At 56.9% G+C, this 17,409-nt stretch overlaps 1 protein-coding gene across 26 annotated transcripts in view; it reads left to right on the top strand.

The window, feature by feature from the left end:
- Nucleotides 1-17,168, top strand: part of SLX9 (SLX9 ribosome biogenesis factor) — a 51,655-nt gene extending 34,487 nt beyond the window's left edge. For 4 of the 26 annotated variants that reach the window (XM_077995673.1, XM_077995668.1, XM_077995667.1 and 1 more), the window contains 3 exons: nt 5,456-5,603; nt 11,443-11,508; nt 15,061-17,168. In XM_077995673.1, coding sequence (XP_077851799.1) covers nt 5,456-5,603; nt 11,443-11,508; nt 15,061-15,184 — 338 coding nt within the window. In that variant the 3' untranslated portion in view covers nt 15,185-17,168. Of the gene's footprint in view, nt 1-5,455; nt 5,604-11,439; nt 11,509-15,060 lie in introns of all 26 variants that reach the window. The other 22 variants (XR_013414831.1, XR_013414824.1, XM_015132734.3 and 19 more) reach the window with 19 other exon arrangements.
- Nucleotides 17,169-17,409: the final 241 nt, after the last annotated feature.

The following is a 17,409-nucleotide window of genomic DNA, read 5'->3' as shown; positions in this document are numbered from 1 at the left end:
GTGGAAGGATCACCTACGCCCAGGAGTTTCAGACTAGCCTGGGCAACATAGCGAGACCTTGTCTCTACAGAAAATGTAAAAATTAGGCAGAGTAGGTGGTGCGTGCCTCTGAGCCTCTAGTCCTAGTGACTTAGGAGGCTGAGGTGGGAGGATCGCGTGAGCCCAGGAGTTTGAGGCTGCAGGAAGCCATAATTGCACTAGTGCACTCCAGCCTGGGCGGCAGAGTGGGTCCCTGTCTGTAAGTAATATTAATAATCAAATTTAGTCAGAGCTCAGTCTTTATGTGTTAGTTGCATTCTTATTAAATATTCTATTTTCTTTATCGTTCTTTATTTGTATCCCCCTTTCATTTCTGATTAAGAAGTTATGTCTCTTCCGTTTAATAATTAATGTTTAATGGTCAGTTCTACTCTTTTGTCTTCAAAATTACTTGTTTTTATTTTGATCATTCTCCCATTCTAGCTTTTTTTGGGTTTCAGTTGCTCTGCTCATCTGTTTGTATATGTTTTGTTCAGGAATGAAAGGCTGTAAGTTGTCTTTAAATACAGCCTTAGCTACATTTCCCGAGTTACTTTTACTTTGTATTTTATTATGAAAAATTTTATTTAGGAAAGTGGGAAGAATTTTATAGTGAATACCCTGTACCCACCATACAGATTTTACAATCTTTATTACATAACTGTTCATCTAGCAATTTCTGTCCATGTACCAACATGGGTTTTTTAAAATGCGTTTCAAAGTAAATTGCAGACATCAGTACACTCCACCCCAAATAATTCTGCTAGAATTTATGGTGCTTTTTTTTCTTTTTCTTTTGAAGACTGTATTTACATAAAATGAAATGCAGATCTTAAGTGTGCCATTCAGTGATTTCTGACAAATGTTGTAGACACCTGTGCAGCTGAAATCCCGTTCAGGTTACGGACCGTCACCACCATTCCCTGGCAGTCCCGCGCCCTCCCAGTCAGTTACCTCTTCCCCCTGCCCCAGAGGTAATAACCACTGTGTCGTCCTTTCTCGTCCACAGTTGAGTTTCCCTTGCCTTAGACTTCATATAAGTGGAATCATGTAGGATGCACTCTTTCTGGGTCTGGCTGCTTTTGCTCAGCGTGATGGTTTTGAAAGCCATCCAGGCTGCGTGTAGCAGCAGTCCATGCCTTTTGATTGCTGAGAAGTATTTCATTGTGTGAATACACCATTGGTTATTCACTTTCCTACTGATGGGCACCTGGGCTTTTTTCCATTTTTAGCTACTATGAATAAGGCTGCTCTGAACATTCTTCACAAGTCTTTTTGTGGACATGTTTTCGTTTCTCTTGGGTAAATGCTGAGGAATGGAATGCTGGGTCATAGGGTAGGTGTATGTTTAGTTTTATAAGCAGCTGCCAGACGCTTTTCTAGAGCGGTTGTACGTTCACGCTCCCACCAGAAGCCTGTGAGAGTCCGTGCCCTGCAGCTTTGCCAACACGTGGCACGCCGTCTCCTCAGCCTTGGCCGTCTGGTGACCGTGAAATGGTGTCTCACGGTGGTGCGTGGCGCGCCGTCTCCTCAGCCTTGGCCGTCTGGTGACCGTGAAATGGTGTCTCACGGTGGTGCGTGGCGCGCCGTCTCCTCAGCCTTGGCCGTCTGGTGACCGTGAAATGGTGTCTCACGGTGGTGCTCGTTTTCATTGCCGCCAAAAGAGCATTTTCATGTACTCCCTGCCCGTTTGTGTTTCAGCGTCAGTGAAACTCATTTTTCATGAGGCTTTTTGCCTTTTTATTATTGAGCTCTAAGAATTCTTTGTGCTAGAGTCCAGTCTTTGGTTGGATATGTGTTTTACAGATGTTTTCTCCCAGACTCTGACTTGCCTGTTCATTTTCTTAACTTTTTTTTTTTTTTTTTTTTAAGACAGAGTCGTGCTCTGTTGCCCAGGCTGGAGTGCAGTGGTGCGATCTCAGCTCACTGCAACCTCTGCCTCCCGGGTTCAAGAGATTCTCCTGCCTCAGCCTCCTGAGTAGCTGGGACCACAGGCACACACCACCACACCTGGCTTTTTTTTTTGTATTTTTAGTAGAGATGGGGTTTCACCGTGTTAGCCAGGATGGTCTCGATCTCTTGACCTCGTGATCTGCCCACCTCAGCCTCCCTAAGTGCTGGGATTACAGGCGTGAGAACTTTCTTTTTTTAATAAACGGGGGTTTAATTTTGAGAAGTTTAATTTATATTAGTTACTGTGTGTGTGTATGTATGTGTATGTGTGTCCTGTTTGAGAAAACTTTGGCTACTCCCAAGCCATGAAGATATTATTCCTCTTTTAAAACTTTATACTTTGAACTTTCATATTTAGAGTTTTTTTTTTTTTTTCTATGTTGAATTGTTTGTCTGTGTGATGTTAGTGGTTAAGCTCCTTTGTCTCCCCTAATGTGGATATTCAGTTGTTCCAGCACCATTTGTTATAAATACTTTTTTTCCTTATTGGATTGTTTTGGTGCCTTTTTGAAAAATCAGGAAGTCTCCTGAGTGTGGATCTGCTTCTGGGCTGTTTCTGTTCCACTGATCTGTTTGTTGCACCTTAGCAAATACCAGGCTGTCTTGATTACTAGAGCTTTAGCGTTAGTCTGGAAGTCAGATAACACAAGTCCTTTCTGTTGGTTTGTCTGTCTTAAGGTTGCTTTGGATATTCTAGGTCCTTGGCATTTCCACATAAATTATTATTAGCTTGTCTATTTCTTTAAAAACAACAAAAACCTAGTGGGGCTGTGATTGGGATTTCATTGAATGTATAGATCAGTTCAGAATTACCATCTTAGCAAAGCAGATCTTCAGGTTCGTGAACGTGGTGTATCTCTCTGTTTAATTTTCATCATCAGTGTTACATAGTTGTAGTGTCGAGGTCTTACATCTTGTAATAAGCTTATTGCTAAGTATTTTTATAGTTTTTTATGCTATCATAAATGCAGTTTTTTGTCAGCTGTCTGCTAGTATATTAAAACACAATTGTTTTTTTAAAATATTGATCTTGTATCCTATGAATTTACTAATATCATGATTAGGTCTGGTAGTCATTTGGTAGATTCCTTAGGATCTTTAGAAATGCAGAGTTTCTCTATGTGTGGATTTTTTCATTCAGTTTGCTTTTTTTTCCCCAACATATGTTGAAATTTTTGCTGTAGATCTGCACGTGCCACCCCCCGTTGTCTTTGTGAGGGCAAGCTCACAAACTATCCTTGCTGTTCCTCCGCCTTGCAGGGCCTTCCCATTCCTGGAGGCCTCCCCTAGTCACTCTGTGTCCCTTGTTTTGTCTTGTCCACACACCTGCCCGGTGCCCGGGTAGTGCCTCCATGCTTCACCACACAGCCTGTGCCCCACATGCCGCAGGCAGTGGCTCCCCACGTCCCGTAGGCGGGAGGGTGGGTAGTTGGAATCACACACATGTCCCAGTTGACTTTCCCAACCCTTGGTTGTCCTCCTAGGCGGCATCATTTGCTTTAATATCCGATAGTCCTACTTTCTTATTGCTTGTTCTTTTTAAAAAATGTCTTTACTATTCTTATGCATTTAATTGTTTTTAAAAAATAAAATTTAGAATTAGCTGCACAGTTTTGACTAAAAATCCTGTTGAAATTTTAATTGAGGCAGCATCAGATTTTTCTGGAGTAGCTGACAGAGAAGAACTGCACTCTCCCGTGGGTTCTCCTGGCTGCATGGAAGCTGGTGTTTGTGTGGGGCCTCCCCTCCCCCAGGTGCCGCAGATGAGAGCAGTGCTGAGTGTTCCCAGGGCGTGGGTCCCGCCCGCCACTGCCTCGCTCCCTCCCTCCCCTCTCAGAATGGAGCGGGCCAGGTGGGACTGTCGATATTGTGGTCGTCCTTTCCTTGCTCTGATTTATCATTGAGTGTCTAATGTTTTGCCCTGAAATGCGATACTCACTGTGGGTTTCTAGCAGCTCATCTCTGTCAAGGAGCTTCCTTCCGTTTGTGGTTTCGTTGTAATTTTTCCCATTCGTGGGCAGTGAATTGTGCAGAATCCTCTGGACACTGGTGGTGGTGACCATAGGCTTTCTCGCCTCTTGAGTGGCCACTGTGGAGGGTCACCCTGAGGCATTTCCCGGGAGAACCATCCTTGCATGCCTGAGGCTCACCCTGCTTGGGCACAAGTATCATTCTTTTGAAAGGCTTCTGGCTTTGACTTGCAGAGGTGCAGGCCTTTGTGTCTGTCCTCATGGGAGCCACACGCATCTGCTTTGCTTTCCCTGGCCTGGGTCTGCAGCCTGTGAAGGAGCCACCTGGCCTGGCCCGCCCCTCCCTACCCCAGGTTTCCAGGGTGCCCTGGCTCTTTTGGATGAGGTGCCGTGTAACGTGTCTGCCACAGTCCCGGCAGGATTGAGAAGTGCTGGATTCTTACTTTATGTTTATGATTCCCGAGGCTGTGGAGAGCTGGTGTACACCTTCCAAGCTCTCAAGCTGCACTGGGGGCTGAGGGCCCAGAGGAAGGGCGGTCTTTGTCCCAGGTTCTTGTCAGCGATTTGGAGCCAGGTAAACACTCCCTGCTACAGGGACCCAGGGCAGGGTGGCATCCCTGACTTTGGGTTGGTCAGGGTGGGCCCTTCAGTCCTTGCTCCGTGAGTCACCTGCCCTGGGGGCTGAGAGGGGGCACCGCCGTCCCAGACAGCGGGATTGGAGAGGAGCTGGCTCTTGGCACCTCTGGAAACCTGGGCACTCCTCCCGGGGGGCACAGGTGCTGCCATGCCCGGGCCTGTGTCACGAGCTGGCAGTGTTTGAGCTGCAGGCCTGTCCCACTGGGTTGCCCTGAAGAGAGCAGGCTTTGTCCGCACTCCACAGCCTCCAGGAGCCACGTGTAGCAAGCAGCATGTCCGAGCATGTGTTCTCTTAGCAATTTTGAAATAAATAAATTTTTAAATTAAATCAAATCCCAAGGCCATGCCCCTTCTCTCCAGACCCTGCCCAAATCCCTTCTGTAGTGTGGAGGCCTCAGCCCTGCCTGCCAACCCCCATGGCCCCAAGCCCTCAGGTCTGTCCTGGGGCTCCTCCCCTTCCCTCTGAGGAGCCCTCTTCCTCCTGGGAACAAAGCTGAGCCTCCCAGGCTGTGACTTGCCATCTTAAGTTGAGGACCCCTTTCCTCATTTTCCCCTCTGCTCGGTAGCTGTGTGCACTCCCCCATGCGTGCTCCGGCCTCGGCTGCCAGCATCCCTTTGCAGGAGAAATCCTCAGTGGCTGCAGCTCCACCTCATTGTCAGCCCTGCGATTAAAAAGCACAGCTCTGTCATTAAGGGGAAAAAAAATAACTCAAGCCTGCCCACCCTGCAGGTTCCCGGGGCGGAATGGGGGCGACAGCGGGAAGGAGAGAGGCAGCAGGGCTGGGCACCCCGCCAGGTCTCTCGTGGGCCAGGGGCTCTGGGCCTGGGCTCCTCCCTCCGCCTCTTGCTTGCCTCTAACGTCGTTTCTCCTTCCTTAGAAATCGAAGCCATAAAACTGGCTGAGCAGAAGCACAGGGAGGAGCGGAGGCGGAGGGCCACGGTGGTGGTGGGGGACCTGCACCCGCTCAGGGACGCCCTGCCCGAGCTGCTGGGGCTCAAGGCTAGCAGCCGACGCCAAGCCCACAGGTGAGTATCTGGGAGGGGTGGCCTTGTCTGAGCTGTGGGGCTGACCCGGGTCCAAAGGTGGAGGGATATGAGCCGGACCTGTGGGCCACGGTGGCTCCTGACCCTGCAGAGGCCAGGAGCTGGGGCTTCAGCTGGTGCTCCACGCAGGTACCCCGTTCCCAGGGCGTGAGTTCGTGAGGCTGGCGGGGGCTGTGGGGTATGTTTCGGGGGCACCCAGGCCCACCCTTGTGAGGAGCCTGGTGACTCTGCTGATGCCGAGCTCCCTCGAGTGCCCCTCCCCCCACACTGGCCACAGCTCCTGCCAGGCCCCACTGGGGGTCCCCGCAGCTCCCTGTTCTGCCACAGCCTCTGTCCTGCAGAAACCCCGCTGTGCTCAGCCGAGGCGCCTGAGCACCTACCATGCTCTTCCCGTGCCTCTAACGGGGGCTCCCGTCTCCCCTCTGGAGTGGACCTTTCCCTGACGCCCGCCTAATGCTGCACACCCTACCCTGCCCCTTACTCCGTCCCACAGAGGGTGGCCCGTGGGGATGGCTCAGGCCTGCCGTCAGGCGTGTTGAGGGCGTGGGACCCACACATGCAGGCCCCTGGGACACACATCCCTGGAGCTTGTCCCCTTGGGGTGGGAGCTGCCTCGTGCATCCTCCCCAGGAGGGCCGGGGCCTGGTGTGAGTGCGGCTGCTCTCCCGAGCTGTACCTACTTGTGTGGGAGGCACATGCCGCCCAGCCTCACCACGGGTCTGGATGTGGTTTGTTCTTCAGGGAAGAGGCAGGCCCCTGCCCCACCCTTGGCTGCTGGCATCACAGTGCACCTCCCCTGCCCCCTGCTGAGAGCTGGGGTGGTGGATTCTGGACCCTTAGTGCGTGAACGGCCGAGCCAGCAGGCCTGGGCCTCAGTGAGGCCCCTCCGCCCTCCTGCCCTGGGCAAGGCCTGGTCCCCAGCATGAGCCCTCCTGACGCACTGAGATGCTCCCTCCAGAACCCTGTCACCCAGTGAGCCATTTGCCAGTGGCAGGTTCCTTGTGCCCTGGCAATGTGGATGTGGCCCTGCCAGCCTGCTGTGGTGTGTGCGACCCAGGACAGCTCAACCAGGAGGGCGGCGGCTGCATGACCCTCGCTGTCACCTTGCAGGGGATGCAGCCTGCCGATAAGCTGCTGCCTGTGGCACCTCTCTCCCGGCAGCTTTTCTTTCCGGCTCTTTGTGCCTGGGTGACATGCCGGCGAAAGGAGAGCAGCCTCCGCCCTTCCCCAGGGGGTGGGAGGCACCGCCCAGGTGTGGGTGCTGAGGCTTCGGGCTCAGGCAGGAGCTGTGTAGTCACAGCCCAGCTTTCAGAGCTGGCTGGAAAGAGGCCAGGCTGCTCTGTTCTGTCTCAGCTTCCGGGCCTTCCTCATTCATTTGTGCATCTCTAATTTTGCCTTTTCTTTCTTTTTTCTTTTCTTTTCTTTTCTTTTCTTTTTCTTTTTCTTTTTCTTTTTCTTTCTTCCTTTCTTCCTTTCTTCCTTTCCTTCTTTCCTTTTCCTTTCCTTTCCTTTCCTTTCTTTTCCTTTTCCTTTTCCTTTTCCTTTCTTTTCTTTTTTTCTTTTGACAGAGTCTTGCTCTTTTGCCCAGGCTGGAGTACAGTGGCTCGATCTCAGCTCACTGCAAGCTCCGCCTCCCAGGTTCACGCCATTCTCCCGCCTCAGCCTCCCAAGTAGCTGGGACTACAGGCGCCCGCCACCGCGCCCGGCTAATTTTTTGTGTTTTTAGTAGAGATGGGGTTTCACCGTGTTAGCCAGGATGGTCTCGATCTCTTGACCTTATGATCTGCCTGCCTCAGCCTCCCAAAGTGCTGGGATTACAGGCGTGAGCCCCCGCACCTGGTCTTATTTTGCCTTTTTAAAAATAATTTTCTTTCTCCTACTAACTTTCCATCTGAGAAGAAAGCAGGGGCTGTGTGCAATGTCAAACCTGGGGTCCATCCTTTCATGGCCCAGCTGCCCAGGCCCGGGGGTGGTAGGTCACGCGCTGCAGGCCCAGGCAGCTCCAGCCGGCATCCCACGGTGGAGCACTGGGTCCAGACTAGGAGCGGCCGCCCGAAGTGGAGATGTGACGACCGAACATTCCTGGTTCTTGGACAAAAATGTGACCCTGGTCAAGTATCATTTCCCTATTTTCAGTTTTCTCATCTGAAAAATGTGCTTGGGGCTCGCAGAAGGGAGAGAGCTGTGTAAACACCCAGCCCCCAGGCCGAGGAGGATGTGCCCCTGCCTCAGGGCTGTCTGCGGCTCTGTGCGGGGCTGCTCTCAGCCCTGAGAGCCTCCTGTCGCCGGAAGTCCCTGTCCCTCCTCAGATGAGGCTCAGGAAGCAGTGCCTCCTGACCCTGGTGGAGCTCATGGAATGGGCCCTGTTTTAGACAGGCTTTAGACTCGTAGAAAATGGCAAGGATGGTACCGAGAGCTCCGTGGAGCTCCGGCATACCTGCGTGCTTTTCCTGTGACGTGAGTGTGGTGTGTTTGTCACGTAAGGAACCAGTATCAAAAGAGAAACAGTGAGCTGTAAGTAATTAATAGTTAACTAAAGCCCATACCTTAGGTTTCCTTCATTTTTCCCTAACGACCCCTTTCTGCCTCAGGATCTGTCCAGGATCCCAGGTGACAGACGTCACAGCTCCTAGGCCCCTCTTGGCTGTGAGTTTCTCAGACTCTTCTTGGTTTTGGTGACCTTGACTGTTCTGAGGAAGCTGTCCCTCAGCTGGGAGCTGTCTGATGTTTTTCTCACGGTACAGGAAGGGACTGAGTGTGGGGACGAAGCCCCCAGAGGTGGAGGCCCACTGTCACTCCACTGTATCGGGCACACGCTGTCACCGTGACTGACCACTGTGAGGCTGAGCTGACCCCTGGTGGGTTGAGGCCCCCCCTCCATGCTGTCCTCTCTGGAAGGAAGTCACTCTGCAGCCCGGGCTTGGAGTGGGGGTTGTGCTCCACCTCCTGGAAGACAGAGCAGTGACAAAGATTGCTTGGAATTCTGCTGGGAAAGGAGCTTTGTCTGTCCTCCCCGAATATGTATCGGTCATGCCTTGGTGTTGGTCTGGACAGATGGATGTTTAGTTTACACTCGGGGTTGTCATCCAGCACTATTGATTTCGGTGCTGAAACTGTTCCAGCGTTGGCCGCTGGGAGTTCTTGCAGTTGCCTCCGGCTCCCTTTAGCCCCATTGAGGTGGGGATTGTGTTTTTAGCTCTTTCCCACTGCCCAGCACCAGCAGGTATGCCAGGTGCGTCTTGGACATCTCCTGCCAGTCAGTCCTGCTGTTTCTCTAGGGAGCTCTGACCCTGGTATTGCAGGAGGTGTGAGACCCTGGGATCTGGGGCGCGGCGTGCCTGGGCGGTGGGCCACGTCTCTGGGAACTGCACCTAGGTCCCAGCAGGCAGATCTCTGCCCCACTGACCACCACTCATGGACTCTGATGTGCTCTGGGCTTGAGGGGTCAGCAGGCGAGCACCAGTGGCCTGGGAGGCTGGAGGGTGGACAGCCCTTCCTTCGCAGCCTGGAGCCCTGTCTCCCACTTCTCCCCTTCCCACCTAGCGGGGAGAATATCTGGCTTGGGCTGGCAGAGCCGTCCTTGTGGAACCCAAGCATTGGGTCCTTGCCCCGCGGCCCCTCCCAACCCTCAGTCCTCTCAATCCCGTCCTGGCACCCTGCCCTGAGGGCCTCATGCTCCTGGGGTGCGGGGTGCAGAGCTGGAATCTCAGAGGCCAGGGCAGGGCCCGTGTTTGGGGATCACGTCGCTCCTGGCTGGGAAGCAGGCATCGAGCGACACTTGACCCCGGTGACCCCCCAAGCTCTGGACCTCGGCCTCCTGTGTGCGCTTTGTGGGCGATTGTCAGGAGGGGGATGGTGGTGATGTCGCTGCTCTTGCCTGGAGGGAGTGCTGTGGGGACTGGCGAGGGTCCACACTGGGCAGAGCTAGGCTGGAATTCCTCCACGGCTTCCTGCTGTTAGGCCTCTCGGAGTCGCGTCACTGCCGGTGCTGCCCTACGGGTCACCTTGGCCCGTGACAGTGACTGCCCAGCACTCTGTTCCCAGGACCCTGAACTCGGGAAACCCCACTGGGAGGCTGTGCGTCCCGCCTGGGAGGATAGCGTGTGGGACGTGTGGATGGGGGGCGGTCCCTGCAGTGGGGAGAAGGAGGTGCTGCGCCTGGCCCTGTGGGCACTGCAGCCACCCTGGGTGCAGCTCCTCTGCTTTGCGACCTTGGGAGGCATTGGTCCTGCCCCCACTGCTATTTCATCTCTTAAAGTGAGGGTGCAGCTCCGGGGCCCAAGGTTTCCCCAACCAGGAAGGCTACCCTGGGCCTGAGCTCAGGTCTCCTGATGCCAGCACGTGGCTGCCCCCGCTGAGGGCTCTGTCCTGGCACCAGGGGTGCACCTAGAGGAGGGGGCCCCACGCTGATGGCTTCTGCAAGGGTGGGGACCCAGGACAGCTCTGGGCAGTCGCTGAGGGAGCTGCTGCTCAGGGGTGGACTCAGGGAGGGGGTCAGCCGGCCAGAGGGGCAGAGCTTCCGCATCGGGGCAAGGCTGGCCCAGGAGAGGCCGTGGGGAGATGTCATCGGCCCTGGCAGAGCCCCTGGGATGAATGGAGCTGTGGCTTTGAGCGGGCGGAGGGGACGGGAGACGCGAGGGGCTGTCATCTGCCGGTGTGAGCAGGAAGGGATGGGGACTGAGTCCTTCCCCAAGTCAGCACAGAGCCAGGGTTAAAAGAAAGCGGGCGCTGAGGGCTATTTTGGGCAGACACAAAATGTCTGTCATTCATATTTTAAGAGATCCATGAATAAAAGATCAAGTCTCCTGGCCTGAGGACTCCGTGGCTCCACCTTCCCGCCGTCCTCTGGGTCCCACCTCACTGTGTGGACGGCAGGTCTGGGAAGGCACCTGGTGTGGCCCTGAAGATTTTCTCTTCCTTTCAAGGCCCAGGTCGCTGTCCCATCTGAACGTGCAGCCAGGTGGGCAGCTGCCTTGGCCAGCTGACCACAGGGAGTGCAAGTGAGCTCCCAGAGATTCCCACGGTTACCTGAGGGTGAGAATTTCCGCAGGGAGCCAGAGCCTGCCTGGGGTAGACGTCAGAGATGAGAGTGTCCTGGCCCGCCTGCACCCTGAGTCAGGGCCCAGCTTGGTGGTTTGGAGATCCCAGAACTAAAGGGAATAACCAGCAGCACTCAGGAAACCTCAGTTCCTCCACCTGTCCATGGGGGACCGCAGCGCTCGCTGGTACCCCCTCCCCATAGATGCAGGCAGGGCAGAATCTATGGGGGGTCTGTGTCCCTGTCCCCAAGTTCAGTCATCAGGAGGGCAGGTGCAGCTCCCCACTGTAGAATAGCATGTGCTTTCTAGAGAGAGGACTTGGGGACATGTCGGCATGGGTGGGTGACTCAGCCTTCCTGGGAAGTGGCCTGTGCTGTGGGAGTGGGACCGGCTCTGCCTGCCAGGGTCATCTGGCCCGAAGCGTGAGGTGTCTGTGCAGCCTGCCCTGGCCAGGCAGGTGGGGTGGAGATGCTGTGTGTCGTGTTCCTGGCTGACCACTCCCTCCATGCCTCACGGAGCCAGGAGGAGCTGCAGGAGTCACCAGGTTCCATGCACAGCAGCTTGGGGCCGGCGGTCACAGGACTGTCAGGCAGCTGTTCTGCTTGTCCGGGTCCAGCCTCCACAGCCACAGTGCAGCATGGAACTTGTGGTTCTGCAGCGGTTTGGTCACCTCGGCCACCACGATGTCTGCTCCAGGAAGGGAGGAGCCAACCTCTGCCCACGGGAAGGTGTTCAGGGGATGCTGGGTGCTGACTGACGTGGCTTCTCTGTGTCCACAGCAGGGAGAGCAACAAGCCCCGGCCCTCAGAGCTCAGCCGGATGAGCACAGCCCAGAGACAGCAGCTTCTGTGAGTGCCCCCACCCCGCCCACCTCCCCGGGGTTCAGCTCCCGAGTGCCCCCACCCTGCCCACCTCCCCACCCCGCCCACCTCCCCACCCCACCCACCTCCCCGGGGTTCAGCTCCTGTGTGCCCCCACCCCGCCCACCTCCCCGGGGTTCAGCTCCTGAGTGCCCCCACCCCGCCCACCTCCCCACCCCACCCACCTCCCTGGGGTTCAGCTCCCGAGTGCCCCCACCCCACCCACCTCCCCGGGGTTCAGCTCCCGAGTGCCCCCACCCCACCCACCTCCCCGGGGTTCAGCTCCCGAGTGCCCCCACCCCACCCACCTCCCCGGGGTTCAGCTCCCGAGTGCCCCCACCCCACCCACCTCCCCGGGGTTCAGCTCCCGAGTGCCCCCACCCCACCCACCTCCCCGGGGTTCAGCTCCCGAGTGCCCCCACCCCATCCACTTCCCTGGGGTTCAGCTCCTGAGTGCCCTCACCCTGCCCACCATCTCCAGGGGTTCAGCTCCTGTGTGCCCCCATCCTGCCCTCTCCAAGGGTCCTGAGTGCCTTCGGCCTGCCCTCTCAGGGGTTCAGCGGCTGAGAACCCCGCCCCCGTCCCCCCCAGTCCCCTCCATGCTGCTCCACTAGCTCCTGCCTATCCACTCCAGGGGGGCTCTTGAGTGCAGTCAGGTCCTGTGGCCCTGGGGCAAGGCCCGCCTCCCAGGAAGGCTTCCAAGGAGAGTCATGGATCTAAAATGACGGGTGGACGCAGCCCCCGCTCCGCCCCTCCCCTCCCCTGGCTGGTTGAACCCCGGATGGTCATGTTTGGTTCTGTGACTGGGCACTGCGGCCCCCAGTTAGCAGGGCTAGGACCCTGTAATTGGCAGAAATTTGTACTTAGTTGTCCTCTTGGGGTACAGAAACCTGCAGACCACGCTCTTGCCTCTTTGTAGACTCAGCTCCAGTTTCCACTGAGGGACGTTTTACGCCCTTATAAGATGGTTTTAGTTAAGCTACTGGAATGATTTTTTTCTTTGTTTTCGAACTAACTTTGCTAAGATAGTTCTCAGTAGGGAACATTCCGTGTCAGTTTCTACTGAGGCCCATTGTGCCCTTCCAGTGTAGAATCTGAAGTCTGTTTCGTGAGTACGGTTGTGTTTAGAAGCTGGTGTCGAATGGTAGCTCCAAAGATTTCTTTATTGTCTTGGCTTTTCTTCAGGGGCACCAATTACGAATTTACTGCATCTCTCTAATCTGTCTTCCATCTCGTGTTCTCTAATCCATTTTAACTCTAGACACTTCGTCGTGTCTAGAGTGAAGTATAGACACTATAGTAAACTGTCTTTTTAGTTTTTTAAAATGTTTTTGTATTTATTTTTTAGAGACAGTTACTTGCTCTGTGGCCCAGGCTGGAGTGCAGAGGTGTGATCAAGGCTCACTGAAGCCTCCGCCTCCTGGGCTGCAGTGATCCTCCTGCCTCGGCCTCCTCAGGAGCGGGGTCTTCCTGTAGATCTTTATGTTTGTCCTCTTTGGTTTGTGCTTCTCTGTTTATGAACTGAGTTCTTCCCAGGTCAGTCTTGTCTGGAGACAGTTTGGAAACGGCAGAGCCCTCTCCCTGTGGCCATCCTCCTGCCTGGCCTCCCTCTCCACCTCTCCCCAGTGTATAGCCTGGTCCAGGGAGCCCCTCCCTGCCCGGACAGGGCGACAGGTTTTCCTCTCGCAGAGTATCTGTGGCCCGCACCCCTTGGTGCCCCCACGTCCTTGGGGTCGCTGCATTTCGAAGCAGCTCAGGTTAACAGGTCTCCTGGTTTCATGAAAGATTGAGTTTGGTTTCTTGTTGCTTCTGAGAGGAGAGCGGGAGGCCCCTTGTTCACTCCGTGTTCTGTGTCTGTGGTGCTTTCTGGCATGTGTGGACAGGGCTCAGGTGTTTGAGTGGCTTTGGATTCTTCAATCCCAAGATTCCAGTGGGAAGCAACAGTGGCCCCTCCCTGGGTCGTGCTCCCCTGGGGGCTCCGTGTTGGGCATGAGCCTTGTAGCTCCTGGGGCTGGTGGTCTGTGCCCCACGGCTGCTCCCATGTGTACCAAACCAAGGAAAGGGCTGTTCTCTCAGGTGGGAGGGCCCTGTCTGTGAGTCTGTGTTTACGGTTGTCCAGGATGGCACCTGGAGGCCTGGCCCAGCGTGGCAGTCACACAGTGCCAGGGGCTCTGAGCCCGTGTCCCATACCGTGTCCAAACTCGGGCACAGGCACAGGCTCCCCCTGCAACCCCTCCCCGTGCAGCTTCGCTTCCAAGCGTCACTGTCATGGCTCCTTTCCCCCCCAGCTCTGACCCAGGACTCTGCCCGATGGACCATAGTGCTAAGAACCTGGCCTGGGCCTTCCCTGGCCTCGGCTCCTCATTTGCCCCTGGTGGGGCCTTGTTGGGTCCTGATAGCCCCAGAGCTCACTAGTGATGTCCAGGCTGTGACTGAGGCATTTCACCCTGACTTTACGGGGAGTGTCCCAGCTGCCATGCTGGGGCCAGCATGGCAGTGGCAGGAGGAGGCGGTGGTCAGTGACTAGCAGAGCCCTGACCGCCTCCTGCTGTGGAGATGGCCCCAGCCCTGCTGTCCTCGGTGGCTCTGGTGTGTGGGCATCCTGCCCAGGCGGTCATCCAGTGGGGTGTGAAGGAGCCTTGTTAGCTGCCCCCGAGGCTTCTGTGCCTGAGATGGGACCCATGTCACCTTTGTGTTCCACCGGGCACCCCTCTGGGATGCCGGCAGCTGCTCTGTGTTTAGAGCAGGAGCTGAGTGGCTGCCAGGCTGGGTGGTGGCTGGGGTGAGCTGGTGCTGTGCTGGGTCGTCGCCGTGGCATCCATCTGGGGCTGCCGTGCCCCCCTCTGCTGCAGGCCTGTGCCAGCTCAGGCTGTCCAGCTCTCGGCTCTCCTCCGTGTGCGTCTATTTTGGTCGCCCGTGGAGGGAGCCGTCTCTTATGTAAGGTGTGGTCTGCAGGGCTTGTGAGTTGCCGTCCCGTTTTTCAGCCTTCACAGCAGCCCCATCAGCCCCAGACTTGCTGCCGGGGCCGGGTGACACCTCCACGGCACACTCCACAGTGGGCACTGCCAGGGCTCTGGGACGCATGTGGCTCCACGGCACACCCCACAGTGGGCACTGCCAGGGCTCTGGGACGCATGTGGCTCCACGGCACACTCCACAGTGGGCACTGCCAGGGCCGGGTGACACCTCCACGGCACACCCCACAGTGGGCACTGCCAGGGCCGGGTGACACCTCCACGGCACACCCCACAGTGGGCACTGCCAGGGCTCTGGGACGCATGTGGCTCCACGGCACACCCCACAGTGGGCACTGCCAGGGCTCTGGGATGCATGTGGCCCTGCGGGCCCGGGGCAGCCTCTCCCCTCCTGCTGGAAGTTTCCAAGGCCCCGACATTCAGTCCAGCGGTGGCCCCAGGCCTCTGCCATTCATTCCGGTGTCCGACGTGCCTGGGTGTTGAGGGGCTGAGCTGCGTCGGATCCTGGGGGTGCTGAGGGGCCTGGGGGTTCCTGCCTGCTGATCTGTGGTCTCCATTCTTTCAGTGAAGAAGAAAGGACCCGGTTTCGGGAGCTGCTGGCTAGTCCGGCCTACAGAGCCAGACCCCTGGTGGCGATCGGGCAGACGCTGGCCCGGCAGATGCAGCTGGAAGGTGGCGGCCAGCTCTGACCAGGGCAGTGGGCGTGCCCCAACTCCTCAGGACACACGTGTGGGCCAGGTAGAGAGCGCCAGCCCCTCGAGGACCATGATCTGAGCCTGGTGGACGCCCTTCCTTCTGGTCGGTTGTGGGACTCAATAAAGGGCTCTGTGAACTTACCCTGCACCCCCAGGGCCGTTCCCATGAGCTGTTCCCTGATTCACAGGGCTGGGCCCACCCTGGGACAGCTGCCCCTGCTCTGCTCAGTACGACAAGCCACATCCCTCCGCTGGCAGCTGCGGCCCCCACGCTGAGTCAGGGCGGGCCGTGCACAGGGTTTGTGGGGACTGTAGTTGTGGAGGCCCTAAATCCGTCCCTGAACTGGCACCGGTGCCCCCAAGCTAGCCCCCTGGGAGGGAATTGTGCCTGGGTGTGGCCCCAACTGTGCCACCAGCCACCCTGATTTGCTTCAGCCTCGGTTCCTGCTGCGGCCCTGGTGGGATCCAGGAGCACTGAGGCCTGCAGGGGCTGCCATGGGGGCTGGCTTGGGGCCCTCCCCACCTGGGGGTCTGTTTCCCTTCCAGTCTCCCTTGCCACCCTCAGTGACCAGGGACACAGATGGCCCTGGCAAGGCCCCAGCCTGCTCTTTGCCTGTGTATGCACCCCCTGGGCTGTGCCCCCAACCCCAACCATTGCCCTCGCCCTTCCCAGCTGCTCCAAACCCAGGCAGCCCACTGCCTTGCTCTGGGGGCGGAGAGCAGAGGGTCCTTCTGCAGGGAGGAGACGCGGAGTGGGCCCAGCCCTGAAGCTCTTGCTGACCCAGAAGCAGGAGAGGGCCTCTTTTGTTGCTGGAAGCCCTGGTATTTGAAGGTTTGTTGGACTGTGAATCAGTGACTGATCAGTCCTTGTTTTCAGGGTGTGGAAAGCAAGGGGGTGGTGCGTCCCCAGGCCCCTGAGGCCCAGCTGGGCTCCCCCTGCCCCTGCTCCCCCACCCCAGTGCTCTGTGGGACCTCGCTGGCCCATGTCCTGCAGCAGGGCTGGGCAGGCTGGGCGTGGTGGTGTACCCCACTCGGGGTGTCTGGGAAGTACAGAGCAGGACCACTCTCAGCTCCCAGGCAGGGGCCCAGCACCCTTAGCCTTCCCAGGCTGCCTGGGGTGGGGGTAGTCCCAGGGGCTCCAGGGCATGTGGGTGGCCCCTGTGTGCATGGCCCTTCTTGTCGTGAGCGCCCGTGGTCCAACCTCCCCGGCCCTGCTGCCTGCTCAGGGTTCAGAGCCCCAGCAGCCCCACCAAAGGCTTCCTGGCGAGTGGGTGGCCGAGACGACTTGGAGCCTGCATCCCTTCTGTTCAGTGTCCTGGCCCTTCCCTGACACGAGCAGACACGGCATCCACAGACACAGCCTGGACACCCTCCGAGGCCCCGATGATGGGACAGACGGGCGTACAGGAGCCACAGGCAGCGGATCCCACACTCCCTCGGGTGGGGCCGGCTTGGCTGCCCAGCCCCAGCCCCAGCTCCTTAGAGAACGGGCTTCTCGCTTCAGAGGAGCTGGTCACAAACCAGTGCTTGCAACAAAACCATTTTTGTGGTAGAGCGAGTGCTGGGAACAACGTCTGTGGGATGCAGGCAGGGCAGCGTGGTGGGGAGGCGGGCGGGGGCGGCTTCCACTTTCTCCAACATCCTCATCCCATGGTCTGGGTTTCTTGTGAAAAATCTGGCCGGGCGCAGTGACATACACCTGCAGTCCCAGCACTTTGGGAGGCCAAGGCAGGTGTATCACTTGAGGCCAGGAGTTCAAGACCAGCCAACATAGTGAGACCCCATCTCGACGAAAAAAATACAAAAATTAGCCAGGCGTGGTGGTGCGTGCCTGTAGTTCTAGCTACTGGGGAGGCTGAGGTGGGAGGATTGCTTGAGCCTAGGAAGCCATGGCTATAGTGAGCCAAGATTGCGCCACGGCACTCCAGCCTGGGTGACAGAGCGATCCTGTCTCTAAAAAATAAAAATTTAAAAACCTTCTTGTTTCCTGGTTTTGAAATTACTCCTGTCTGGTTGTGGCTCGCAGCCCCTCTTCTAGGGATCCTTGTGGGCTCAGGGGCCTCTAACTCCTCCCTGGGCGAGCAGCCCCTGGCGGTGCCTGAGAGTCGCGTGGAGGAGGGTGCTGTGGAAGGACAGCGACGGGCAGGAGTGGCAGCAGGTGTCCCATCGGCTGAGATGGACGCAGATTGTCCCAGGGAAGTAGCCCTTGATGGTATTCC

This window comes from Macaca mulatta, chromosome 3 (assembly GCF_049350105.2).
Source record: "Macaca mulatta isolate MMU2019108-1 chromosome 3, T2T-MMU8v2.0, whole genome shotgun sequence".
NCBI lineage: Eukaryota > Metazoa > Chordata > Mammalia > Primates > Cercopithecidae > Macaca > Macaca mulatta.
The sequence above is the reverse complement of the archived record's forward strand: the minus strand, read 5'-3'. Positions and strand labels throughout refer to the sequence as shown.